Source organism: Syzygium oleosum, unplaced genomic scaffold (genome assembly GCF_021117445.2).
Source record: "Syzygium oleosum isolate NSW1041296 unplaced genomic scaffold, Sole_v2.1 Sole_v2.07, whole genome shotgun sequence".
NCBI classification, from domain to species: Eukaryota; Viridiplantae; Streptophyta; class Magnoliopsida; order Myrtales; family Myrtaceae; genus Syzygium; species Syzygium oleosum.
This window is the reverse complement of record NW_026607491.1, coordinates 7796948-7823909: the sequence shown is the minus strand read 5'-3', so window position 1 is coordinate 7823909 and position 26962 is coordinate 7796948. Positions and strand designations below refer to the sequence as shown.

The following is a 26962-nucleotide window of genomic DNA, read 5'->3' as shown; positions in this document are numbered from 1 at the left end:
TAACTTAATGGTTTAAGTTTTTGAGTGAATGTGTATCCAACTAAATATGTTGATGGGTTCGGACTGGGTTCTCTCCTGACGATCTTCCTAGGTGTGTGATATATGGAGAATTTTCTCTTGCAGGCTTCAATTTCGTGATATATGGAGCAGTATCTTGCAGGCTTCAATTCTATACTTCGTGATATATTCGTGATATATGGAGCAGTATCTTGCAGGCACATGCTTCAATTCAATTCTACACTTCGTGATATATGGAGCAGTATCTTGCAGGCTTCAATTCTACACTTCGTGATATATGGAGGAGGCTCTAGGAGCATCTACGTTCATAATATAGCCGAGATTATATTAGTATTGCGATTTTTCATATATCAGTATGGAATTGTGTATCAGACCTGACAGACCATCACGAAACTTGTTTCATTTCTTCCTATATCCATTTTTTTGGCTCACTATTTCTTTCTATATTCACCTTGTGATCTTCCTTATATCATATGTGATAAAATACATGATTTGTCTATGTTCCAAAATTTTCCAAAATTGCTTATCAAAGCATTATTGTATAAGGAATGGGAAAAAAAAATCTCTGAAACTCTTTTATCTTGTTTTAGAATGGTTGGAATGTGGTGATACAAATAAGGAGAGGGACACTCTATTTATACATGAGCCTCTCTAATTACGACCCTAGATCTCCATTTGATCTAACGGTGGATGTCCCATCCTTTCTAACTAGCGATTGCTCACATTAAATATAGGAATCCTCTAGAATACAAGCGTACATTGCCTATTTTACCTGTAGCAATATTCCTAAGTACCATAAAACCCTAAACTCTCTAAGGCTTAAAGCTGGCTCGGCCTTCTTGATTTTTCCTTTAACTAATTTCTTTGTCATCTTTAATAAAACGAATACATTTGTTAGCTATATTTTACCATGTAATGATACAAGGCATGCTGTTAATTAGAAATAATCTGACAAGAAGCATTTTATTTTTGTTGAATTCCCTATATTTTCATGAACATATATACTTTTAATCTTTTGTTGTAGGCCAAACCCACCTTCATGTAAGGCCCAGCTCCATTTACAATTAGGGCATCGGAAATTCCAGGTTCGGTGCAAAATTTTGCCCCGTGTTCATCTTCTCCGGAGCTCCCAAGATTCGAAGGAGACTCGTTCTTCTCTGGCCGGAGACTCGTTCTTCGTTTCTCATCTTGGTCGATCGGTGCTGAGAGCGAGAACGACTTCCAACGCGTTCGTTCATCTCATCCCTTTCTTCTTCTCGCCGCCGTGTAATACCGGTCGGAGCTCAGCTTATAGACGTCGTCAGGAGGTACGTGCTTCCGCTGATTGTTCACCGTGTCCTTGAATCTGAATTCGTGCCGATTTTTTCGCTGGGAGAGTGGTATCTGTATTTGCGGCAATGGGAGTGGGTGGGGACTGCGGAGTGTGTAACTGAGATCGATAGTGCCGCTACTTAGAAGTTGCAATGCAAAATTCGATCGAATCAGTGAAATTTTTTTTCTGTTGAAACCCCATTTATTTTATTTTTATTTTATGTTTGGATATGATTTCATGCCTGGCTACCTCTTCTCAAATTAGAGCTCTACTTTTGAGCTTCATCCCTCCCTTTAGATGTTATGTATGTATGTAATCGGGAGAACGAAGGATAGATTTTTACTATTTAGGCCTCAATTGGTTGAGCTTGTTGACGAGGATCCTAACCTAGGATCCCGATCCTGACAACCTTGCGTTTGTTTTCCTGTCATGGATTTGTCTCATTTTCAACTTCCATGTAATGGGTAAAACTGGTTTGTAATGTACAATTGTTTCTGATTATGTTGTGATGATTGGTCCAGCCTCTCCTACTTTAGAAGCTTAAATTCTCTTCTTTTTTTGCTAGAATTTAGTTCTTTTCTTTGCAGGCGTATGGGCGATTGTCGCATATATCAGTTGGGAAATCATGTTTACCTTGTCCGGATCTAATGTCATGACAGCATATTTAAAGATTACTGTTATTTCCTCGAACTTCATTTGATGGTTGTATTTGTCAGGTCTAGGCTGATATTGCCGTGTTTACTGTGCGAGTAGCAAGAATGAGACGGCAGGGTCAATATACAAATGCAGGGGCAGGGGCAGATGCATATGTCGCTGCTCAGATGCAGCACGGTCAACAGATGGATCATAGCTCTGGTCAGTATCAAGGAGAGCTAGAAGCCTTCACTCCTGAAAGGGATAATACATATGTTACTCCTAGAGCAGATGGACACCATGGATGGGAAAGAGATGGATCTGAACCATCAAGTGCATTGGCTTCTCATATGCTTTATGAAGGCGAGCTCTCTCTCTCTCTCTCTCTCTCTCTCTCTCTCTCTCTCTCTCTCTCTCTCCTCTCTCTCTCTCTTGGTGGACACACACACATGCACTCGCATGCAGTATTTATGCACACATCCACATTCATATGTCACCAAAGTTCCATTGATGATGCTGATTGGTCTTTGGTTCTACTAATTATCCACAATTTTGAGAAACTTGTTTCTGAGCATTATGGCAAAAGGTTGTTCTGATGACCTTTAAGTTGAGTTCTTCCTTCTAACTTTAGTCAATACATTTATTAAGGATTTTGTCTGGAGTTTTAGGTCTAGAAACTCGAGTTTTTTAGTATTTCAGACTAGTAATCGGCAACTTCTGCTGTATTACACTTCACATGATTCGTTTGTCGTTATTTTGCTGTTGTACCTGGTAAATTTTTTCTTGTCCCTGATTATTAACTCGTGTGTTTGAACTATATGCACACATCATCGCAATTCATATTTTAAACGGCAGGTATGCTTCAACAAGTTTTTAATGTATCTGTGGCTAAACATATTCAAAACATTTTCCTAATGAATCATTTTCTCTGTGATGGTTGAAAGGAGTTTTATGCACCTTTTATCGTTCCTTTTCAGTGTCTGATGAAAAAATATTAATGAATAATTGACTTGATTGTAACTGAATATTGCTATCAGTCAACTATGGGGATCCTTTCGATGCTGTTCTGGACTTCTTATGCCTTGTGAAACATGCTTGTACTGATGCAGGTCAGAGTGGTGATGCGTCTAGATCTTACTACCAAGGCCAGAAGCCAGATTTAAGACTTGCTTTGGAGAAGCAAGGCAACAATGATATGAGACCCCAGACCCATAACAAAGACGCAGACCATGGATATGAGAAAGTCCCATTTTCTCAGACTTTTGAAGGTCTCGAGCAGAAATTTCTTGATGACATTACGAAGTTGGCCAAAGAATTGAATGATGCAGAGGACGCTGAAAATGTTAGACACAGAGAGGTTAGCTGGCCTTGCCCTTTAAAGTGCTTGTCTCTTCAATAGCCTTGTTTACTTTTTTATTTGGAGGAAGTGTTTACCTGTCTATTTTTGTTTATTTTATGGATATCATTCCTGTTTCTGTAAACATGCCGAAGAGGGTTTGTTTTTTTATCTTCATCGTTTGTTGGTTGGGCAGGCGGGCGCGCGCGCGCGTGTGTGTGTGTGAGAGAGAGAGAGAGAGAGAGAGAGGGAAGTTGGGTCAAGTGACAGTGACCTGGGCATTCGAGAGCTTGTCCTTTTGTAGTAGTTAACATACATAGAGAGAAACTGCAGTGTATGTTGTTCTCATCTGCAATGCTGTGGAATTCCTGTTCATAAAGCCTATGCAACTCTTTCGTAATCTATAAGTCATGTCAGTATGTCAGTTGGGTCTTTTTTAGCTCACATTGATTACCCGTTAGCTTCTTCTGATGGTTCCAAGGAGTGTTTTGGATGGGGTGTTAACATTCAAAACCATTTTGAAAATTAGCTGCTGGTGTTGGGTTTTCTTAAAGCACAGGAAACTCCATTTCTCTGTTTTTCTGGCCATTTCTCATAAAACAACTTAACTGTTTTTTATTGTCCGAGAAGCCATTGAATACGGAACTATTGGGAACACCTCCCAGTGTTTGAAAAATGCCTTCTAGCCAGTTCTTATTATCTCATAAAAGATTACCTTTCTTCAACGAGATGAAACCTTTGATTACTTGCTATCATGAACTCCTCAAAAAAAATTGGCGTGCTTATAGATAATTAATTTTCTATGGAGCTGCGTTACCCCTTCTTCAAAGTAGACTCTTGGAAACTTCTAAACTAAGGAAACAAAAGCCACATCCGTGATTTCATAAAGATATAGTATGGTCTAGATCCTGCTGCTAACATCGTGAATCATCCCTGTAAAAAGCTACCTAAAGTCAAAGATCTATGCACATGCATTACCGAGGAGTGTACTAACTGCGGAAGAAATTGTAAACTGATGCTTGAATCATGTAGTGACTGATGCATAATGTACAGAAAGCTATTAGTATGTTATTGTTTTCAGATCAAGAGACAGGATGGCAGGTACAGATTTGTGGATGTTCCTCAAGTATTGTTTTCAGATTAAGAAATTTCTTTATGTTGTGAATTGCCGCATTAGCTTTTCTTTAGTTTATGCTTTCCTATCTTGATTCAGCTCGTTTTGCTTTTGTTCAGTTGCAATAAGAGGGTCCTTTTGGCATTCTTTAAACATACTCCCTTTTGATTTTAAAATTATTCTCCTGCTAATGTAATCGGTACTTACATATTTGTCCATTCCATTCACCAGAAAATTAATGCAATCAATGCTCAATATCAAGAACAATTATCAGCTCTCCGAACCCGGCATGCTAGCCGTAGAGACGAGTTCCTCCGGAGGGAGTCGAGTGCGCGGCAGCAACAGTATCAGCAGGCCTTGATGGCTAAGTACTCTAACAGCGGCGTGGGGCCAAGGGATCCTCAGGGTTTCGGTGGGATCCCCAGCTCAGCAACTGTTGGGGAGGCCTACGGCCCCTACGATGCCGATCAGTACGATTCGTTCGAAGACCGGGCACGTTTTTACGGGGGCGCGAGGGACCGTTTGGAGCCTAGAGGTTCGTACCCGGGAGGCCGAGCTTATAACACAAGCTCGCGCTTCTACTGAACATCAAGAGTAACTCTGTTACTTAATAATCTCTACATTCATCTGTACCGGATTTCGCTCATACATGATGCTGTTAATGCCGAGAAGCAATGGTTGTACCGATGTAGCATGTAGTCTATCTCCTGCGGCTAGCCGGCTACTGCTTCATTTCTTGCTATCAGTTCTCAGTATTTGGTAAATTTCAATCTCCTTTCTCTCTTTCTCGCCCACGCACTAGGTGGGGCTAATCAGAGCCCTTTGTTAACAGATTACGTCGTTCGAGTAGGAGGGACGAGGACGGCCGCGTCATCCCTCGACTTATCGCGGAGTCGGGGTCCGACATTGCAACCTCGTGTGGTATCCGGGCCCTCACGGGTGGCTCTTACGGAGGCATCGGCCAGCGGATACGGGGTTTGGCGAGGTGGATTTCACGTTGTTGGGGCAATGAATCTGGGCTACACGGCAAGTCAACTAGAATAGAACAATTGACGGCGGGATATTCCGTACGGATCTTGGAATGCAAGAGCGAAAGGCTGTTGAGTAGAGGACTTCTCAGGTTCTTGCGACCGTACGTTTGCCCACCACAGGCGTGGTGCTAGCTCGAATACTTTGAACGGAACAATTCCAAGAACATACTTATTGATGCATCGAGTGTATCCTCAAATCGTGCAAAAAGAGTGTGGGGAAACCATCATAAGTATGTAAGGCGCTTGAGGATTAAGCTTAGAAAACAGAATTGTTTTCGAGGAAGTCATGTTAATTCGTCTCGGCACAATGTTGTTAATTTAAAAAAAATGAAAGATCGGAATTGTTCTTGTTTTTTTTGTTATTAAACGCGTGACAATTAAGAACTTAAGAAGGATGGAGGTCGGGGTTTTTATCGATGCGGCCGATGTTGGAAATTTTCATTAAATTCGTTCGAGCTATTATCGATTATAAATCATTTTGAATTTGCGAAAGATAGATTGTGCATTATCATGTATATTAGGGGTTAATTTAAAAAAAAACTCAAATTAAGTCTAATCCTAATTATGTCCTGAACTTTCTTTTTGTTCCAAAAAAAATCCAAACTTCATTCTAATCTTAAATTTACCCACACATCCAAAAATTGTCGTTGATCTTTTTAAGATTATCAATATCAAGAGCATGCTGTTGTTCCATACAATAATGAAGGTGTTGATGAGACGTGAGTCTAAATAATGAACCTCTAACTGGTATTGAAATTTATAATTTTAAAGAAACTAGAGGCAATTATAGTACGCATAGATAAAATTAGGACTAAAGTGAAAGTTTGGGATAAATTCATGGCAGAATTGAGATTCAATCAAAAGTTGAGATTTTTTTTTGGGGAATTATAGGCCTCTACAATAAATTATGGACGTTAGTCCATGTATGATACACGGGACCATCTTACTACTGGTCTTTTGCATATCTTTGGATGCGTTTGTTTCAGGGAAAATATTTTTCGGGAATCAGTTTTTCGGACTTTCACCTGTTTGGATCATCAAAAATAATTAGTCAACTGAAAATACTTTCCGATTAAGGAAAACATTCATGTATAAAATTAGGAAAGTGAATTCCCTAATTTATGAAGGTGAAAACACTTTTCGAAATTTCTTCCTTCGACTTTTTTTAATATTTTATTCTCTTCTTTCTTTTTTTCTTTTTCTTTTTTATTTTTAAAAATAAAAATATTAAAAAATTCGAAATTATTTTTTTGGTTAAGATAAAATCATGAGAATGAAATCATTTTCCAAATAAGATCAAAACACCAGGAAACGTTTTTAATCACATATCACCAAATAAAGAAAAACTAACTATTTTCCTAGAAAATAATTTTTCAGAAAACATTTTTCAAAAACATTATGTTTTCCGTGAAATAAACGCACCCTTAATTGTCGGTCAATATATTCGTTCCACCTCGATTACAGAGATAGTTTAAACTCGATCTCAAATGAATTTCTTCCATCGACACCTTTTTACTTAATCAGTCAAGAAAGTTCGATAACAATGTATTCAAGATTTTCGTTTTGGGGGAAACAATCTAACCATCATCCCAATCTAATTCTTTTCTTGACAAAAAAAATCTAATTATTTTGTTCAACTCCAAAAAAAAAAAACTGAAAAACTGAAAATCGCGCAGATGAGCTGCTTTTATTTTTTTTTTCCGGTTGAGCTTCCGCTGGGGGTTAAAAACAGAAAAAGAAGAAGAGGTTGGGGTGACGAATCGAAAAAACCAGAAAACCTGAGGACCGAATCGGAAATTCAAGAACCGGGCGACGATCCAGACCTTCTTCCATTTCTCTCCGACTCTCTCCTCTGCTTCTGAATCTCCCATCCTCTTCTTCTTCTTCCTCCTCTCTCTGTCTCTCTGTTTCTCTCTCTCTCTCTCTCCTTCTCTCTCTCTCTCTCTCTACATTCTCCGATGGACAAGCCCGCCGACGATTCGCCGGAGTCGACTCAGCTCGCGGACCCGGACGGCGAGCAGCGAGTTTACTTCGTGCCCTACAGGTTGGTAGTCTCCCCCTCCTCCAGTTCCCGTTTTCTGCTCGCGTTCGTTTCCCCTTCGACCGGCGAGCCCCGGCCGAGCCCCGGCGGCGGGCGGCCGGCTGCGGGCGGGGTTCGGCCGCGCCGAGATCTGGGGGAAATGTGCCTCGCTTGCGATCCGCATTTGGGGGTTCGAGCGCGCGTCCGTATCGAATGGATTTTGGGATGTGAATTCGCGGGGTTGGGGGGGGGGGTTTGTCTCCGCAGGTGGTGGAAGGATGCGCACGATTCGATGGCGGGCGAGCCCGATGAGAAGAGGGGGATCGTGTACGCGGCGTCGCCGGCTTCGTCGTCGTACGGGGGCCCGATGAAGATAATCAACAACATCTTCAGTTCAGATCTCGCGTTCAATTTGAGAAGGGAGGAGAGCCCCGCGCAGGATCGCGAGGACGGCGAGGTGGGCGTTTCGGGCCGGGACTTTGCGTTGGTCTCCGGTGAAATGTGGGTTCAGGCACTCAAGTGGTAAGCAATGTACATTGTTTAGGGTTAATCTGAGTGTAAGGCACGGCTTGTTAATGTCATATGTAGCTGTTTTAGATGATTTCAATATCATTCAGGTTGTCACTAGTACTTGGAAGCTGTAGGTAGTACTGATAATGCATTTTTTTAGTGAACGCTGGACATACAAGTGAGGAAGAAATCTTGGTGCTTTGAGTATTTAATGATGTTTTCTTTGTTGTTGCCGACTATACTCTTTAAAGGGCTAAAATGCGTCTCATATTTGTCATTCAAACAAGCCTAATACATACACGTGTGAGGCTCCAATGACCCTGTTTGTCTTCCTTTCACTTCTTGTGCAGGCATAGTGACTCTAAAGTTGCTCTAAAGGAGAGTAGGAGCTTCTCGGCTGCTGAAGATGATATGTCTGATGTCTATCCTTTGCAGCTCAGGCTGTCTGTGCTAAGAGAGGCAAACTCATTGGCTGTTAGAATAAGTAAAAAAGTTAGTTCAGTTCATAAGCAAGCTTTTGCATTGATTTTTTTGTTTTTTATTTTTTATGATTCCAGGTGCTCAGTTGTCTTATGGTTGTACTCAATGATAATGATTTTGGTCATCACAATTCGGGAATTGTGTGCTGTAAATAATATTGGTGTGTGTTGGGGGAGAGGGGGGGTTGATCTAGAACCTAGCTTTTACTTGAAAATAAGATCAAGATCTATTAGGAGGACAGATGTAGAATGCTAGGCTCGTTCTACTGTACGTTTAGCTATTTCTCATCAAACTTTCTTGACATTGGTTGTGCGAATTTGAGTCACATTGCATAGATGATCCAGTACCAAAGACAGTTTTTCCTACTAGAGACATGTGGTTTATTCATACATGTTTGTTTCTGTTCAACGGTTGTTAGTGTCCTCTTGAGTAATAATAACAGTAGAACTTTTAATTATAGATATAGAAAGGTATCTCAGTACTGCTGTTTGCCCCTCCAAAAGAAAATTCGTTCGTCATTCTGCGGGATCAAGTGCTGTTTTTCTGTCCTCATCGGATCTTGAAATTTTTTTCACTTGCATAATCATCAGCAAAAAGGTCAAAGAGGTTTTACTGATTTGCAGGGCCATGGTTTAATTAAAAAGGATATGTGACTCAATGAAGCATGCTTTGTGTGAATAGGTGCCTCTGGTGAATGTTGGATCTCTCTATGTTGAATGGGTGCCTCTTGCATGAATGGGTGCATGCGCGCCCTTCCTGTATCTTGAAAAGGATGGAATTCGACAAGTTAGTTTAGTTTTAAGAAACTAATTCTGTAAGAATTGGAGAAGCGTAAAAGCCGGAAATTTTTTACCTTATGGAACAGATTATTATACTTATTCAATTTCTTGGGTTGGCTATTGGTACTTGGATTTTGTACAGCTTTCAGTTTCTTTCTTTTGGTTGAAGAGCTTGTGTATGATACTGCTTATGTTGCAATGCTTGTTATGCCACCTCATCTGGAGGAATTTTATTTGGATGGCTTGTTTAATGTCCAGTGCATTACTGCAGGATAATGCAGTTGAACTTTTTAAAAGAGCCTGCAAGATCTTCAGTGTTGATATTGAACTGGTAATTATCTTACTTTCTATGATGAATCAAATGCACTTTCGGGTAAAAGCAGATGGATTTAGACATTTTCTGTTCTGCAGATGCGCATTTGGGACTTTTCTGGTCAGACAACTCTGTTTTTCTTGAATGACAATAATAGGTTTATAAAAGACGGTTCGAGAATGTCAGATCAGGAGGTCAGTGCTTCCTCTTTCTCCCTTTAAGAGACGCGGACAGATGGACAATTTGAGTTTGTACTAATGGGATAATTCTAGATTTGGAGTCAGTAAATAAAAGATTGGTGATAAAAGCAGAGAAGCAGGGTCTTTATCTTCAGTCATAAGGTTTTAAATAGACAAAAGACAAGCAGCCTAGTATATGCTGGTCTTCAATTTAAGATTTTCTCGTTCAAATGGATTGCCACAGCAATGCTTATGCAGGAGTTGAAGTGGTCATCTGAACAACATAGACTAACAGTAAATTGAAGTAATTCTTTACATCTTTCTTACAGCATGGTTGATTGTGTTACTGCTTGATGTAACTGGTTGCTTATCTTAGAGCATGCTTTAATTTGTTAGTTGAACTTGTATTGCTGTTTCAACTTTACTTCCAATTCTTCAAAAATGAAGGTATGAGAAAATTGGTGCAATGTGTAATAGAATGACTTTTCCTATTTTAATGAGCAATTGACTGTATTATCGTTTTCATAGAAGAAAAAGGGAGACGAAGGTAGTAGATATAGGTGCATTGCATGCTTATCTTACTTCTGGCATGCTTCATTGTAGGTTCTCCTGGAGTTGCAAATTTATGGTTTATCAGATTCCATCAAATGTAGAGAAGGGAAAAAAGATGAAAAGGCTTTGCAGTATTGCAATGGAATAAATTCCCTTACGATAAATGGAAGCACATGCAATGGGAACTCTGATTCTTCCCGAGTTTATATGTCATCCGCTTATCAAAGCTCAGAAGCTGGTTCCTTGGGATTGACAGGATTACAGAATCTTGGAAATACTTGCTTCATGAATAGTTCCCTACAGTGCTTAGCGCACACACCAAAGCTTGTTGATTATTTCCTTGGGGATTATGCTAGGGAGATGAATCATGAAAACCCGCTGGGCATGGATGTATGTTCTTCAGACATTTATTTTGACTAGTCCTAATGCTAAAAATGTAGTCATTGTGTTTTGTGGTGATCACTGCACATAATGTGGATATTTCTTGGATAATTACACTAATCAGCTTGTGTTTTTTTAGGGCGAGATTGCTTTAGCATTTGGTGATTTGATAAGAAAATTATGGGCTCCTGGAGCAACTCCAGTTGCACCAAGAACGTTCAAATCAAAACTTGCTCGTTTTGCTCCTCAATTTAGTGGATATAACCAGCATGATTCTCAGGTTTGTTGATACGTCATTTCACTGGCTTGTTTTTTCTTTCCCTGGTTGGGTAAAAGTTTCTGAAATGGAACTTCTTATACATCATCGAATGAATTCTACATGAAAGGAACTCCTTGCTTTTCTCTTGGATGGACTTCACGAAGATCTCAATCGGGTAAAATGCAAGCCTTATGTAGAAGCCAAGGATGCAGATGGGCGACCAGATGAAGATGTTGCTGATGAGTATTGGAGATATCATTTAGCACGGAATGATTCTGTAATAGTTGATGTGTGTCAAGTGAGTATCTCTTCCCGCGTTCTCCGGAATCTTTGTCTCAGTGATCTTGACTGTATAGTTTTGATCACTGGTTAAGCAAACTTAATTAATGTGCTTTTGGGCATTGGAGAATAGTTGTCTTAGGAAAGGTTTGATTTCCCAGTTTAAAAAACATAGTTACTCATGTAGATGTATGTCCATGAAGACAGCACTCCAGGAGTTTGAATTGTGTATTCTACCACATCAGATGGCAGCCCCAAAAGTTCATTGACAATATTATGTCATACGTTTGAAGGATGTGAACATTACAGGGAAATTGTTGCTTTTACCCATTTGAGGGAACACTTCTTCTTCTTCTTCTTCTTTTGTGATACAGATTGACTAACAAGTCTTGCCTTTGTCTTCTAATTGCAGGGTCAATACAAATCAACATTGGTGTGTCCTGTTTGCAAGAAGGTTTCTGTCACTTTTGATCCATTTATGTACCTTTCCTTGCCACTACCTTCAACAACTATGCGGACAATGACTCTAACAGTCATAACTACTTATGGGAGCACTAAGCTATCCCCTTATACCATTACCGTGCCAAAGTTTGGAAAATGCGAAGATCTTAAACGGGCCCTAAGCGCTGCTTGTTCTCTTGGGGACGATGAGACCCTTTTGTTGGCTGAGGTATGAAATTGTCTCTGAGTGTATGTCAGTTTGAATCTTAGAATTCTTCGTAATCTACAGAGAGCCTTTTTCTTTTCCAGATATACAACGGCCATATCATCCGTTATCTGGGGGAGCCTACAGATTCTTTAACATTGATTAGGGATGAAGATCGGCTAGTTGCTTATCGGTTATCTAAAGATTCTGAAGATCTCCCCTTGGTTGTGTTCATGCATCAGAGGATGGAGGAGTAAGTTTACAGTTTACCACCACAAAGGTGTTTTAATATTAGATTTCTGTTTTTTTTGTTACTGAAATCATGCTTGAATTATTTTATTTTAAGTCATCTGATTGCTAACCTTTTGGTTATAAAGGATGGCATTTAACAAATTATTTTAGTTTAGTATGCCATGGTCGAGCAAAGAACAGTTTGGCCCTCATGTAAGTCAGGATTTTTCGACCAAGTATTGCATTCTGAAACTTTTAGGGGTGTATATTTCCTTGAATACTCTTAGATTTCCTTATCCCTCTCACCAAAATATAAAGAGGAATTGTCTTCATAATTTTCTTTCACGTGATCTGTATAAGTAAATTTTTTCACATGGGAGAAGGAAGACATCCCAAGTATCGCAGAAACCCACCAACTTTGATCTGATATTACTTGAGAACTTAAAGTAACTGGGTTCTGTTTCAAAATTGCTAACTTTTCATTTGTCTTTGTTGTGTCAGGCAGTCCATTCAGGGGAATTTTTCGGGATGTTGTAAGTCTTTTGGTATTCCTCTTGTTGCAAGGCTCAATGGTCAGGCTGACAGATCTAATATTTGTAGCCTTTATCTGAGACTACTCAATCCGTTTCGCAATCTTAGTCAAGATGTTGCGAATGAAAATGATTGCTCAGAGAGCAGCGGGCCTGAAGATGCCTCAAGCTCAACTATAGGTCCTGGAATGTCCAATAACTCTGATGTGAAAAAAGTCGACTCTACCTCGGACTCTGAGCTGAAGCTTTATTTAACTGATGATAAGGGAATCACCAAGGATCGTGAGATTCTGATGAGTGAGCCGGTGGTGCAGGCTGAAATGTCCAGGCGGTTGAATGTTCTTGTTTGTTGGCCCGAAAAACGGATAAAAAAGTACGATACAAGCCCTCTTAGCTCCTTGCCTGAGATTTTCAAGACTGGATTCTTTTCGAAAAAAGCTCAAGAGACTGTCTCGTTGTACAAGTGCCTTGAAGCTTTCCTGACAGAGGAGCCTCTTGGACCAGATGACATGTGGTCAGTGCTCAGACTTAAAAACATTGTTTTCCCTTTAGAAGTTTGGTTGAGAAGCTGCGCAAAATATTGACATGCAACAGTTTTGACTGTTACGTACTGAAACAATGTCCGTAGGTTTTGTCCAGTGATTCGTGCTTTCTGCAATCCCTTTTTTATCAGGAAGAATCTGGATCTGTTGGCTTGTTATTCAGAACATCATTTAAATACTGCTATTATTGATGGAATAGGTATTGCTTTATTACTAGTTATGACTATGATGACAGGCATAACTTTTAGGAACGATTAATACCTATGTACAGATATATTTAGATCTATATATGTCTGAATTTAAATTGCTTATATAGGTGTGATCTCCTAGTTGTTTAGATCTCTGTCAGCATGAGCATATGCTCTGTACTCTTCAAATTTAGGTCTTATAATCTGATACCTTTTAATGTCGGCTTTAAGTTCTGTTATTCTGTCAATCCTCAAGCACGTGGAGCACATTTTCAAAATAATGTCCTCACTATACCTGTGGTTTGCGCTTCTCTTTAAACTTATATGAAACAACCATGTATTACATAAAATCTGAAACCACTGTCATTGTTCTTTTGGTCAGTTGCCACTGTAATTTTTGGGAAACAATTCCTGACTCTATAGTTTTATCTCTCTGATATTGATGGTCTAATTCGTAGATCAACTCCTATTTTCTTCGTGTTCAGTACTTCTTTCTAACTGTGGGCAGTGCTATTGTAATACAGGTACTGTCCCAGGTGCAAAGAGCACCGCCAAGCTAGCAAAAAGTTAGATCTTTGGAGACTGCCAGAGATTTTAGTAATTCATTTGAAGAGGTTCTCCTACAGCCGTTTCCTGAAAAACAAGTTAGAGACATATGTTGACTTCCCCATAGACAATCTTGATTTATCGGCTTACATTGCATGCAAGAATGGCCAGTCATCTTGCCGCTACATGCTTTATGCAGTTAGTAATCACTACGGCAGCATGGGAGGTGGTCATTATACTGCATTTGTCCATGTAAGCTCTCTGCTTGATGATCTCCTACTTTCCGACGCAGTTTATCATATATCTGTTTACTTATTTTTGTGCGTTCTTCTTACCTGGTAATGTTAGAATTAATTGTCATTTGTCGACATCCTTTTTGTGTCTACCCATATATGCATAGTTGTCACTTAAGTAAATTTGAGTGCTTCAGCTTGTGATCTACTGCCAAATATGGATATCAATTTCTGATGTGAAGTTTTTGTGGATCACTAACGAAATTCCGTATCTAGAAGCCCATTGGATGAATTACATTGATTTGCAAAGAACTCAACAGACTTAGCTCCATTAGAGGAGATTTCAGTAGGTGGCTTTTTAATTGTTGATGTAGCCTTGCGATCAATTTTAAGAATTAATTGCTTCATTAGTTCATTGTTTCTGGCAAATATAATTTGAGTCATCGGGCTCGGTCTGGCAATTTCTAGAAGGGCCAAACTAGAGACACTATACAAAACTATTGCACTTCGGAACTTTTGACCAATGTTATCTTGCTGGTGCAGCATGGTGGCAATCGATGGTACGATTTTGATGATAGCCACGTGTACCCTATCAGCCTGGAGAAAATTAAGACTTCCGCTGCTTATGTACTATTTTACAGAAGAGTGATAGAAGTGTGAAACCCAAGTAGAGTAAGTGAAATTCTTGATAGACTGAAGGCTGACCACATTTGTAATGCCTTCACCATTTTTGACCTTTGAGTTTGCAGTTGTCAACCCAAACAGGTATCATTCTTTTGTTCCATTCAGCTTACCGTCTCTCCTCAATCAATGATGACGAAGGGAGATTATAAGCTCGGAGGTGTCTAGGACAGTTGTAACATAGTTAGCAGTCGAAGGCACTAGAAGTATAGCATCAGAGACCACTTCTTTAAAATCTTTTGTCCATATGTGAGGGATACCTGATATAATTCTTTTGACATTATTTTTTTTTTTTGGTTTGAGGGAGTTGTTACCCTGTCATTAGGATTGTAAAACTGGTGAAAAAGATATTGAAATCATTCATCGGCAAGCGTAGGAATATAGTGTTGTGTTGGTAAGCTCGTGATCTTCTTTTCTGTTTTTGTACGTTCTCCATCTGGCTGGTCATGATTGAATTCCAGGGAACCTTGTCTATGGAGATCTTGAAAATCGAAAATTTCGGGTGAACTTTTCGGCTTTTCCCTGATTTGGATTCTCTTGACGCGCTGGAAGTGTCGGCTAGAAAGCCTATACGTGACGGGTTCATCCACGGGATATGCCAGTCATTCTCTCATCTGCCGGGACCCTTTTCCCAAATCGACGAGAAAATGAAAGTGCAAATAAAGAGAGAAAGGAGAGCAAAGCCACTAGATGACTTCTCAGGCGGGGGCTTTTGTTGGACTCCAAAACGATGGTCACTCTTTTTATCTTTTCGCTTACATTGACTGACCCAAATCATGTGCTTCTTCTTCTCACAGGAGGGGAGGTTGGGATTTCATATTCGTCGTGGGTGCTGGGTAAAATCTGTGTGCTCTTCCACCTTTCCTTTGCCTCTTTATCATCAATTTTTGCACAAGCTATAACCTAATACGATCGTTGTTGCAAAGCATAATGCAAGGGACATAATTGAATCAACAGAACTGACTGGGTTTTTTGCATGTATGGGGTGGGGTGGGGTGGGGTGGGGTGGGGTGGGAGGATTGATGGACCACATTGCTTCTAATTTTTCCATTTTCGTGTAAGATGTGACGAGACCTTGTTGATTGTGGCAGGGCATCGTAGTACGATCTGCGGCCAAGGACCACAGCCCCCCTCCCCACTGACCCGGTGACAAATTCCATCTCTTTTACATTTCAAGTACTCAGAGAAAACTCACTCTTCAGTCATCACATGATTTCGAGAGTTTAAGAATCTCGATAAAGAAAGCTTTATCGTTCCTAATGCACCGTCCTTCTCGCGAAGTTATGTACGATCAGTGCGAAGTTATGTACGATCAGTGCATTGCTTATGAAAACATTTCCATTTTTAAGGGCCCGTTTGTTTTGCTTGGAAAAGAATTATTCGAAAAACACATTTTCCGAATAGTTAGACATAAATGATTGTTCGATGATGAAAATATTTTCCTTTAATTAATTTTTCTAAGCATATAACCACTCATTTTTTGGAAAATGTTTTCCAAATCTTGAGTTTTCCATGAAATAAAGGGTGTGTTTGTTTTTCGACCAAAAAAAAAAGTGTTTGGTTCATTGAAAATTTCATGATAAAGGAAAATGTTTTCTATGAAAATATTTAGTTTTCATTTGTTTAGTGGTTCAGGGTAACTGATTTCCTTCTAAGCCTATTGTTTTCAGCTTCATGGAAAACGTTTTCTGTAGATCGATTAGTTTTCGGTCGTCCTAACATTGGAAAGTCAAAAAATAATTTCTTGGAGATGGTTTTTTTTTCAAACAAACGGACCCTAAGCATGGTCTAACTGGTGTCTTCGTTAGCAATACTTAAGAAAAAATAACACGCATGCAACGTTGGATAGAACTCGTACGTCAATGTTATTCTCCCGTATCCGGCAACTTCCAGAAAAAGAAAAAGAAAATTCGCCCTCTTGCATCGATTCACGAAAAGAAAAAAGAAAACATGAAAAGGTCTAAAGCTAGCACGGACAGAGTCATTCTTCTTCGCCAATGCATCGCACTTACACGACTTGGATCAAACTGTGTACCTCAGAAAACACAAAAGGAATTGGAGAACAACTTCAATGGACTTTTCTAGCACCAAAGAAGGACAACTGACAAAACCATCCTTCATTCACCATAAAATTAAATCAAAACTTCATTGAATGAAAATGGTCGAATGCAATGCATTGAATGTTCAGAGTCCTTCTGTGTAGAGAGCGTGTCGTCTTTCAAAGGTGACAAGTGTTTTAGGAGCGCATTGTCTAAGCGTGCATGGCCACATTCGATACTCTGAATGTCTACGTCAAATCAATCGAGCTTGATTGATCTGCGGCACACGTGTGGAACTTATCGATTGAGCTTTGCATGGCCATGTTCGATGAACAAAGCTTTGTATGGCCATGTTCGATGAACATGGGTGAGTTGTGCAGATGTATAGAACTCGAATGTTCGGTCAATTCTGGCTTCCGACTCATAAAAGATGACAATAGCTAGAAATTGAATTTGGATTGGTGGACCATGGACATATTTTATATTTGAATGCAAAATCATGGCTCTTTCTCTTTACCCTCTGCCTGTTGCTCATGATTAGGCATATTCACTGCAATTTCTTGTTTGAAAAATGCACGGGGAGGTGTTAGATTAGGGTGTTTTTAACAAGTAGTCGTCATTTTGGAAATGACAATCTTCGTCGAAACAATCTTTAAATAGTCTTGGGAATCTATCTGCACCTCCGTATGAGGGTTTTATTGAGTGCGCACGAATGAGATGGTTTTACGTGCATATATGTCCGAAATTATTCGATCCGAAAAATCGGGTAATTACATGCTTTTAGATCTCGTCAAAAAGGGGAGTAGGGAATGTCATGAAGAAGAAGGAGAAGTGGGGGAACATATTACAGTCCTTAAACACGTGTTTCAGACAGCTGTAACCACAGCAATAAATAGAAAAGGGCGGGAGGGAACATAATGGTGACAAACAAGTGTGGAAGGTGGTGGGGCAACGTTAGGATTAGGGTTAGGGCTTTTTTTTCTCTTTACTTTCTTGTTTTATTCTTTGGAACGTGGAACCCCAATTGGCCAAATCGATTTGATTTGATTTGATTTGATCTGGATGTTATGATGTTGGGTTTTCGAGAAAGGGTTAAATCAGAGAGGCCTGACCTTCTCTGACCTTCCCCTCAGAAAAATTTCGTTCTCTTCTTTTCTTTACATTTTTTATCATGTGGGGATCAGCCAGTGATATGACATTGCAAAACAGGAAGGGGGGAGGATCTCCACACCCCCATTTATTTCTCTAATAGTTCCTCATCTTCTTGAGAGCTCACCTCGCTATAAAACACACACTCTCTCTCTCTCCCATCTTTTTCAGACAGGACCCGCACACAAAGGCATCATATAAAAGCCAAAACACCAACTACATGATTTGACGTTACAGATTCTCTAGCTATTCCCCACCACCCACCACCAAACAATTAGAGCTCTCCCTCTCTCTCTCTCTCTCTCTCTGTCTCTCTCTCTCTCTCTATCACACACACTCACGTACAGATATATATGCACAACATCTAGGGTGTATTATTATCCCACTGGCGAAGAAGGGGGTGGTGGTCTTTTTGGTTCTTGAAAAGAAAAAAACGTTTGTCAATATCAAAACTTTTCAACCCCCCATGTTTGGGAGACTCGCACTGGCTTCTTCAGCAGGAGAGAGAGAGAGAGATGCTATGTCCAAGTTCACTTTTTCTGAGGATGTTGCTGTGTCGAAATTTGACAGAGGACTGTTCTCACCTCCAAGGCTCCAACATGACACAGTGCAAATAAGCAGTGCTTTCATTTGAGTCAAGGTCAGCAACACCAGGAGAGTGAGCTCTCCAGATATTTGTAATAGAGAGGGGTGATTAAGTTCATTTGTGGATGAACGTTTTCCCTTAAATAGCGGGGTTAGAGTAAAAATCCTTTATTCATTTGTGTTTTTTTGACCAACCTGAGATTTTCAAAGCTCTGTGTGCAACAGTGACCCTAGGTATCTAGCAAGCTAAGTGCTGTGGTAATTACCAAAAAAGAGAACAAAACAAAAAAGTGACGAGAAGAGAGAGGTCATACCTCCAACATATATCCTGAAGCTCTTGTCATTGAATGTTTTTCTTCTGAGCCATCAAATTCGGTGTCATTGATTTCTTTTTCTGAGCATGACAGCTGATAGTAACCAGAACTGTTGAGAGAGAGAGAGAGAGAGAGAGAGAGAGAGAGAGAGAGAGAGAGAGTGGTTGCATGTTGATGTCATACAAGCGTCATGAAACCTAGCTAGAAGTCAATATTGGATCTCTTGGCCATGTTAGATCAAGAGCTCAAGCCAAACATGAAAGAAGGCCAAGCTTAGATTTTCTTGTTTAACAAAAAAAAAAAATGAGAGCTTTTTGCATTCTAGTAAGAAAAACGCTTAGTAATCCATTGAAATACTGGTTGATTACCCAAAAAATTGCATGGATGATTGCACCCAATTTGGCAACAAGACACTTGATCGAATTGATTAAATCTACTATGGCAAAAGTGATTGTCCAAATTTACAAGAGCCCTTCACACGTAACTCTGACAAATGTGTACATTGGATTATTCACATGCAACACGAGAAAAAGCCCTAAATTGAACCATCTCTCTCTATGTGGGCGCATGTGGAGTTTGTTGAAAATGAACTTATAGTCAACAACGCTCAACGGCGCGAGCTCACCGTTATCGCTATTGATGAACTTGGCTCATGATCGACGGCATAAAATTTAGCTCACCGGTCAGATTTGCTATCCATCATCCTGACTGGCTTACAACACCGTATGCCCTTGAGGTCAATAGCAACTTCGCAGCAAAGGTTTGAAGAAGGTTGGAACATCAAGGAGAAGGTTGTGGTGACACTAATAGTAGCAGCGACAACAGACGAGACTAGTCGTTGAACAAACGGAGGGAAGAAGAGAAAAAGAAAGAGACGCTGGCGTGATTAGGTTTCAATGATATAGTCTTCTTCACGGGGTAATCTTCCGCCATTGCAGAAGTTATCGTATATAAAAAGTACGAAATTTCACATGTTTTCTCATGGGAGAGAGGTCTGCGAGACAGAAAAAATGCACATTATTGTACTATGTGCCAAACGAAATACATAAATACCGTGTTTCTTTTTCGAAATAAATTACAAGAATTGATACACATATTCATGAGCAAGACCTTGAAAAAGATGAGAGGGCAACATAATGCAAATTATACAGGATGATGATATCATTGAGGGTTTTAATTGAGGCGGTGTCTTCTTGCTCTTATCAAGCCCTCATTGACTTCTTGAAATGACAAATCAAGAAATTAAAACAAGCTCTCTCGTAGACACGAATTAGAATTCATCTTTACTATTCTTTAATAGAATCCATGGGATTTGTGAGTTCCTTGATGATCTCCTGCAATTGCTTGGTCCACCTTCCCTTGCTTGTTCCCATCCAACTTTAGCCCAAAGTGAATGTGAGGAAAATGTGCCCACTACATATACACCAACACCGTAGTATATAAGATTAATTATGACGAACCAATGTGCCATTTTTAGCTCTCTAAGCCCTAGCTTTTAACAGTAGAGTACATGTTAACAACTTCTACCAAAATATATACTTTAATTAAGATATCAATCTATACCAATGTGATGGTAGCAGCAATATAAGTACTTTCACTAAAATTTTCTTATTGAATGACAATGTACATGCTGGGATATTCGATCATCTATTCTTTACAAACATTGGCTTAAGGATGTCAAAATAGATAGTCATAGTCAGAAAGACCAGCTCCTCGCCTTATCTTGTAAATATGTCTAGCATTTCTCTTTTCCTAATTGTGCAACCCTAAAGATTATGTTGTCTAAACTCATTCCGGTGGATCAAATCAATCATTAAAGTGAATCCATGTCGTATATCATAAGACTCATTCCTCATGTTCCTTCATAGAAGGAGTCTATACGCAATTGTATTTTAGACAAAATTAGTTTTGAAGTCCATCATAAACACTCTTGTAAGTGCTTTTTAGATATTTCTTACACATCGACAAGCATCATCAAAACAAGTGGAAATTCTTGATTCCTGCTTACTGTTAATTTTCTTCTTAAGGTATAAATGAAGGGAGAAGAAAATGGAATAGGCAACATCATTATATCTTAACAAGAAGGGTTTTGCGCAATGGGCAGTTGGATATGACCTATATAGATGCATATGTAGACCTTGTAATTGATTTACTCACATATGTTGACACGAAACACAAAAGAAGAGAGTGATTATATAGGTCTGTCATATCAGAATGTTGCTGTTACAGACATGTTAGAGATATGTTGCCGGACAAAAAGATGTGACAAGCATGAAAAAGAACTTGCTAGAAGTATAATGCCCTAATCAACTAAAAGCCAAGATTATCCTTCTTTTTCCCAACATAGGTATTAGGAAAGATGCTCTTTATGTACTGAAATTAAGGCTACCAGGTACACTCTAATTGATCATGACATTATTGACTTACATTTTTGGCAGCTGTACTAAAGGCTTCCCTGTGGCTTATTTCAGGATTACTGGCTTTAATCCTTTGGATTTCTTCCCTGAGGAGGTGAAAATAGGAAATGAAAAAAATGCAAAGATACTGTTCGATCAATTTCAAAACCCTCTATTACAAATGATTGATCATAAGCTAAGGATCATACTTACTTAATGAACCTGTTATATGCAGAAGGAACTCGTTGCCTTTTCTCTGGTGCTGCATCATTGTCAACAAATTGTTAAGACTAATTTTGCTTTGCTAACTCTCATTCAACAAAACTGATGCTCGAAAAGTCACATGAATATCTATCGAATATCTATGAGTTATAATTAGTCGCAACTATATCATATGTTGGGAGGAGTTTATCACTCAGATTAATATTCTATTAGACTCAATCAAATCACAGTTACAACAAAGTACCTTGATAAAGAAAAAAGAGTAAAGTTTTATGTACATTACCGACTGTGACTGGAGGAGCATATGATCATGTTAGAACGAGACCATCCATAAGTTCTTTCCTTGGTTTTTTTTTTTATGTTAGGCAAATATAACACTTGTTAAAGACATCCTTCTCAAGCAAAACATGGATTAAAGGACATTTATCAAAATTATTTTAATTCCGAATTTTGTTTTTCAACAAAGGGGAAATAGATTACGGATTATATTCATGAACACTGCCTGTGGAAAACTATTATCCCAAAGTGGCCTTAATCCTTTTTCGTGTTTTAGTTGTAATTCCATGTTTTCACCGACTACTGCACTAATGGTAATTAAGACCGTTGTACAAAACATCTTTTTTCTCCATTTGGTTGTATATACGATGTAAACATGAAGATTAAAAACCACATCTAATTAAGGCCTTTGAAACACTACTTGCTCAATTTTCTCGTGTAACATTTAGCTTCTTTGGCATACTTAAATCTCAAAGGGTAAAAAGAGCACAAGAATTTTTATATCACGTGTAATTCTCCTTGTTCAATTTTATCCACAATATTTTTCTGATGCAAAGTTCGTGACATTATGAGAGCCAACTTGATACTTATCATATCCTTGATATGTTATCAAAAGTGAGTTTTGGAATTTCATGGGTATTTCTCAAAGAGGGGGGGAAAGGAGAAAATGTCTATTCCTTGCCTCATTTAGTCATTGGTCAATTCTACGAGTGTAGCAATAACTCAATTTGTATATAGTTAATTGTTTTGTAACATATTACTGTGAGACAAAGACAGCATATTTTAAGGTACTTCTGGTTTGCACATTGCTTCCTCGACAACAAATTCAGGCTCTGTCCTTGCTAATGACCACCAAGAATTTGAACACTTATCATAAGAATCTCGATCTATGCATGTAGATTATCGACTCTTAACAATCTTAGTAATGCTAAGAAAAATAAGAGAAACATGGTCAAAAGGTTATCAAACCCATACTTTCTCAAGGCGTAGCTTTATCTTTTGTTGCGTCTTTTGGAAATGAAACTGCCTTTTGGGAAATTTTCAAGTTGAAAACTGGACAAGAACATGCTCTCTGGGATGCGAAGTTATTGGCACTGAACTGCCAAATGTACTTACTTATATCAACCAGACTAAAAGCCAAAGACAAGCCACGAGAGAGAGAGAGAGAGAGAGAGAGAGAGAGAGAGAGAGAGAGAGAGAGAGAGAGAGAGAGAGAGAAGGGGCTGAATTGTAAATTGACACAAGACCTGCAACATAGATGCAGAAAAACCATACTGATCCTTTCTTTTATGCATGCATTGTGGTGTCACCATCTGGTCTCTTCAACATTAAGCCTAGAGTGTATTAGAGGAATCAGAATTTCTACGGCCACTGAGAACTGCTCTCTTTCTTACTCCTTTCATGAATAACCTCACCAAGTCCAGAAAAATTAATTAATCAGGATGCCGGAACAACAGCTTTATTCATCATCTATTTCTTTTTTTCCCCTCCTTTTCCCCCTTCCCTCTAAAAGCATGGCATCTCCCTGATGCAATAGAAATCTACCAAAAGTAATTTGGGTATATGAAATTTTACTTTTTTGAGTTTATTACAGCCATGCGCTTTCTGACAGCACTCCGTCTTTCCTAGACTCCCACTATCATAATCATCAGCTATATAATACCAGGTACATGCCTTATCCTGATGCATTATTGCGAGAGAACACGATAAACACATGAATACAACACGCAAATATTCACAATTGTGCTTACATATACATACATGCGTACTGCATACACACACATTCAAAAAGAAGGATGGAGAGAGAGAGAGAGAGAGAGAGAGAGAGAGAGAGAGAGAGGCTCACGGCGAATGGGAGTCACCCGAGGCGGCTCGTGCTCTATGGGTTCCAAGGAAGAGAACTTGTTGCTGGTGTTGTTGTTGGGTTTGGAGGAAGAAGACGAGCCACTTCCCCTTGCCATGTTTTCCGAGCTAAGCGGCTGTTTCTGCGAGTATTCTCAGATATACATACCCCGAAAACAAAGGACATCTATTGGGACCAGCACAAGTAAATATGACTCTACTCAGTATGCTTAATTTCATGATTATCATTCCAAAGCATCAGGCAGAAGAGATGATGGATGCTAATGTATAAGTTTGTTGTCGCATAAAGATCTATGAGCCATTTATTATCTTCTGATTAAACAAACGCTAGATATACTGAGATCTGTTTATGAATTTAGTAACTCAAGCGACATAGTAGAGCTTTATTGGATGCTGAATAGGCCCATTTGTCGAAGAACCTATTCGTGATCCGCCAAGACCTGTCTCCATGTACCAAGCATTACTTGAAAATTATACGAATGTGTCAAGAAGTTCAAAGGAGGGTCTTTTTTTAAAGAACGGTTAATGGGAGATAATAGATTTGTTAATTAAGATTGGTTACCTGGAGGTTGTCTGGAAGAGGGACAGACTGAAGAGAACCAGCCATGTTGACAGAGAGCAGATTGCCACAATGCCCACACCTCACGGTTACTATTGTGTATAAACTGCTGCTTGGAACACTCACCTGCATGCGCCAAAAAGACTCATCAGTCTATTTTCTTTCGTTTTTTGGGATTCAAAACAGTTTCATTTTTTGGCCAAATAGAAAACAGAAGGAGAGCATTTCAGCGTCACTTAATTGCAAGATTAAGAGTCTTGTGCCAATTTCTGGTTGCCGTTTCATCAAACATTCTCTCTCTCTCTCTCTCTCTCTCTCTCTCTCTCTCTCTCTCTCTCTCTCTCTCTCTCTCTCTCTCTCTCTCTCTCTCTCTCTCTCTCTCTCTCTCTCTCTCTCTCTCTCTCTCTCTCTCGCACAGATGGATAACAATGCATAGTCTTCTCAAAGATGAACTCTTGATGATGACCAAACTCGAGAACTTGTAGCTGTGTCTAGGTCATTCCACGTACCAGTTGGAGCTATGACAAGCTAGGAAACACAACATCAGAATCTTCGGAGTGATCAAGAACAGAAACAGGCTTTGCACATTTCTTATCGGAAGCTTTTCCAGAAGCACCACATGACAAACATGATTCGAGCGGTCATAACACCCAGAGAAAGATCCAACACTACACACACATACACAGCAACATTCACACACACCCACACACACACACACACAAAATGCCCAGAGAGAGAGGGACTTTGTCGATTGTTTTTTTCCTACAAGTAAAAACTAAAACCCCATCAGCAAGCAACTTCTTAGCAGGTGCACTCAGGCCTCACATTGGTAAATACCCACAAGGAATTCACAAATTTTAAGGCCGTCTCTCTCTCTGTCTCAGCATATCCTTCTTTACATTTGAGTGCGCCTCTCACTTTTTTTTCTGGTTGCACCTTCTGACAACCCCAAAACAAAGAACCATAAAAGACGGGCAAAATGGACAGCGACGTGACCAGAACCGGAAATCGTAAAGTCTATTGCCATTAACTCTACAAGGCCCATGAATAAAGTGCTAAAAAGAAATAAAAAGGGGAAATGTTTGTTTTTGTTTTCAAAAATGAAATAATTGTTGGGTGTTGCTGCTTCTTCCCTGCAGGCTTTTGTGCAGTGACTAGGATCACCCAGATCTTTGATTCCTTCATTCAAAAGAAGGCCATGAGAAGACCCATTTTTGACAACAGCTAATGTTATCATCATGAAAGTGAGAATGTGTATGGTTCATGTAAATTTTTTCCTCTGAAAAAAGAATAAATAAACTAGGTAAAAACTAGTCAAGGTTTTAAAGCGTATATATCTTTAGTGCTGGTGCCATGATGCTTCTTCATCAGTTGGCTTCAGCATGAGTGAACAGAAGCACCCACCTCACAGTAGAGAGAGAGAGAGAGAGAGAGAGAGAGAGAGAGAGAGAGAGAGAGAGAGAGAGAGAGAGAGAGAGAATGTTGAGCAAAGTGTTTGATGAAATTATGTGTTATGACTAAGTGACCGATGAGAGCTGATGTACGAACATGGGCGATCGATGATGATGAGTCATGAATTTTTTTCATTCAGGAAATTGGAAGGAGGCGTGAACTTATGTTGGGTCTAGAGTAGAGTTATAGCTTGAGGCATGAGATCCGTGTAAAAAGTCCCAGGGATCACAGAAAAAAGGCTTCATGCTGACTTCTTGCACAGACTGCCATGGACCTGATCAGATCAAGAAGAAGAAAGAACCCTAACACCTATCTAGTCTAGCTGAAAACCTATAACCTCACTACTAAAAACGAAACCCATTCTTTACTTTGCTTGGTAAAAAACCAAAAACATTGGTTTTCTTAAAATAATGGCTTCTTTGTGCCTTGTCACACTCAAGAACAAGATCACTACAGAGAAAACGTTGATCGAGCTAGGTTGAGGGGTTCAAGACTTAAGACACAGATCAATTTCATTGATTCACAAAAGTATGCATGTTTTATTTGACTGGTCTCGCAGTGATTTCCGTCCACTACATAAAATTTGGAAATTCTTTGGGGAAGCACTTGAAACTTGCGGTCTCTTGGGAAGAGAAAAGGGTTCTTGAAAGTCTTCAGTTACGTCGTTGGAAAGAATCAAGCTCGATCCTGTACACTTTTGTTCTCAAACTGGAGTACCCTACAACACTTTGAATTCCGCCGTTTATGCAGCTACCGAAACTCGAATCACGGAAACAAGAAGGAGAAGAAGGAGAAGAAGAAGAAGAAGAAGAAGGAGAAGAAGGAGGAGAAGAAGGAGTGAGGGAGTGGAGTTACCGCCAAGATGGTGTTGCAGAAGTTGCAGTGAACGTAGCAAACGCGCTCGGAGGCCATTTCGAGTGACATTTCCGATTGATGGTGGACCGCCGCCGCCGCCGCCGCCGCCGCCGTCCTCTCCGTCGCCGCCGCCGTGGGAAGATCCAGAGACGGAGAGAGTTCTTCTTCAAGGGAATGAATTGCGCATGGAGAGATTTAGATACCTGCAGATCGATGCAGTTATTTAAAGCCCACACTTGGGATACCAACACAGACGACAAAGAAGAGCAAAGCACCGAAACCAAAAAAAAAAAAAAAAAAAAAAGGCTTTCTTTTTCTAGAGAGAGAGAGAGAGAGAGAGAGAGAGAGTTACAAGAATTACAAGGAGGAGTGAGGATGGGACTGGTCTGGTCGGGAGAAAACCGGATGGGAAGGGCAATAGAGAGAGAGAGAGAGAGAGAGAGAGAGAGAGAGAGGTGG

At 39.6% G+C, this 26962-nt stretch overlaps 3 protein-coding genes across 4 annotated transcripts; 2 read left to right on the top strand and 1 right to left on the bottom strand.

The window, feature by feature from the left end:
- Positions 1 to 1150: 1150 nt before the first annotated feature.
- LOC115677326 (uncharacterized) lies at positions 1151 to 5177 on the top strand. The gene is made up of 4 exons (XM_030600475.2): positions 1151 to 1325; positions 2047 to 2326; positions 3073 to 3320; positions 4645 to 5177. The coding sequence occupies exons 2-4, from the start codon at positions 2089 to 2091 to the stop codon at positions 4996 to 4998; spliced, it is 840 nt and encodes a 279-aa protein (XP_030456335.1). The 5' UTR covers positions 1151 to 1325; positions 2047 to 2088; the 3' UTR covers positions 4999 to 5177.
- A 2154-nt stretch (positions 5178 to 7331) lies between these two features.
- LOC115675755 (ubiquitin carboxyl-terminal hydrolase 8) lies at positions 7332 to 15191 on the top strand. The gene is made up of 13 exons (XM_030598517.2): positions 7332 to 7488; positions 7732 to 7986; positions 8325 to 8466; positions 9505 to 9564; positions 9645 to 9740; positions 10329 to 10667; positions 10798 to 10938; positions 11045 to 11215; positions 11609 to 11866; positions 11947 to 12095; positions 12575 to 13117; positions 13858 to 14131; positions 14656 to 15191. Exons 1-13 carry the CDS (start codon positions 7403 to 7405, stop codon positions 14770 to 14772), a joined length of 2631 nt encoding a protein of 876 aa, XP_030454377.1. The 5' UTR covers positions 7332 to 7402; the 3' UTR covers positions 14773 to 15191.
- Positions 15192 to 19875: 4684 nt separating this feature from the next.
- On the bottom strand, positions 19876 to 26870 carry LOC115674904 (putative axial regulator YABBY 2). Of its 2 annotated transcripts, XM_056313243.1 has the most exons (7): positions 26856 to 26870; positions 26504 to 26706; positions 24200 to 24322; positions 23621 to 23759; positions 21490 to 21538; positions 21308 to 21383; positions 19876 to 20293 (listed from the first exon to the last, which is right to left on the bottom strand). In XM_056313243.1, exons 2-7 carry the CDS (start codon positions 26570 to 26572, stop codon positions 20174 to 20176), a joined length of 576 nt encoding a protein of 191 aa, XP_056169218.1. In that variant the 5' UTR covers positions 26573 to 26706; positions 26856 to 26870; the 3' UTR covers positions 19876 to 20173. The 2 variants fall into 2 exon arrangements, with proteins under 2 accessions (XP_056169218.1, XP_030453293.1); XM_030597433.2 differs by lacking the exon at positions 26856 to 26870 and having other exon boundaries at positions 23621 to 23753; positions 26504 to 26801.
- Between the last annotated feature and the right edge of the window lie 92 nt (positions 26871 to 26962).

Excerpts from the sequence above, each read along its gene's own strand:
- LOC115677326 (XM_030600475.2), top strand. The coding sequence starts at position 2,089 with ATGAGACGGCAGGGTCAATATACAAATGCAGGGGCAGGGGCAGATGCA. Across the intron at positions 2,327-3,072 it reads TTCTCATATGCTTTATGAAG|GTCAGAGTGGTGATGCGTCT; the intron begins GCGAGCTCTCTC and ends GTACTGATGCAG. Across the intron at positions 3,321-4,644 it reads AAAATGTTAGACACAGAGAG|AAAATTAATGCAATCAATGC; the intron begins GTTAGCTGGCCT and ends TCCATTCACCAG.
- LOC115675755 (XM_030598517.2), top strand. The coding sequence starts at position 7,403 with ATGGACAAGCCCGCCGACGATTCGCCGGAGTCGACTCAGCTCGCGGAC. Across the intron at positions 8,467-9,504 it reads CTGTTAGAATAAGTAAAAAA|GATAATGCAGTTGAACTTTT; the intron begins GTTAGTTCAGTT and ends GCATTACTGCAG. Across the intron at positions 13,118-13,857 it reads CTTGGACCAGATGACATGTG|GTACTGTCCCAGGTGCAAAG; the intron begins GTCAGTGCTCAG and ends ATTGTAATACAG.
- LOC115674904 (XM_056313243.1), bottom strand. The coding sequence starts at position 26,572 with ATGTCACTCGAAATGGCCTCCGAGCGCGTTTGCTACGTTCACTGCAAC. Across the intron at positions 21,539-23,620 it reads TCGGGTGACTCCCATTCGCC|CACCAGAGAAAAGGCAACGA; the intron begins GTGAGCCTCTCT and ends ACAATGATGCAG. Across the intron at positions 21,384-21,489 it reads GCATATAACAGGTTCATTAA|GGAAGAAATCCAAAGGATTA; the intron begins GTAAGTATGATC and ends TCACCTCCTCAG.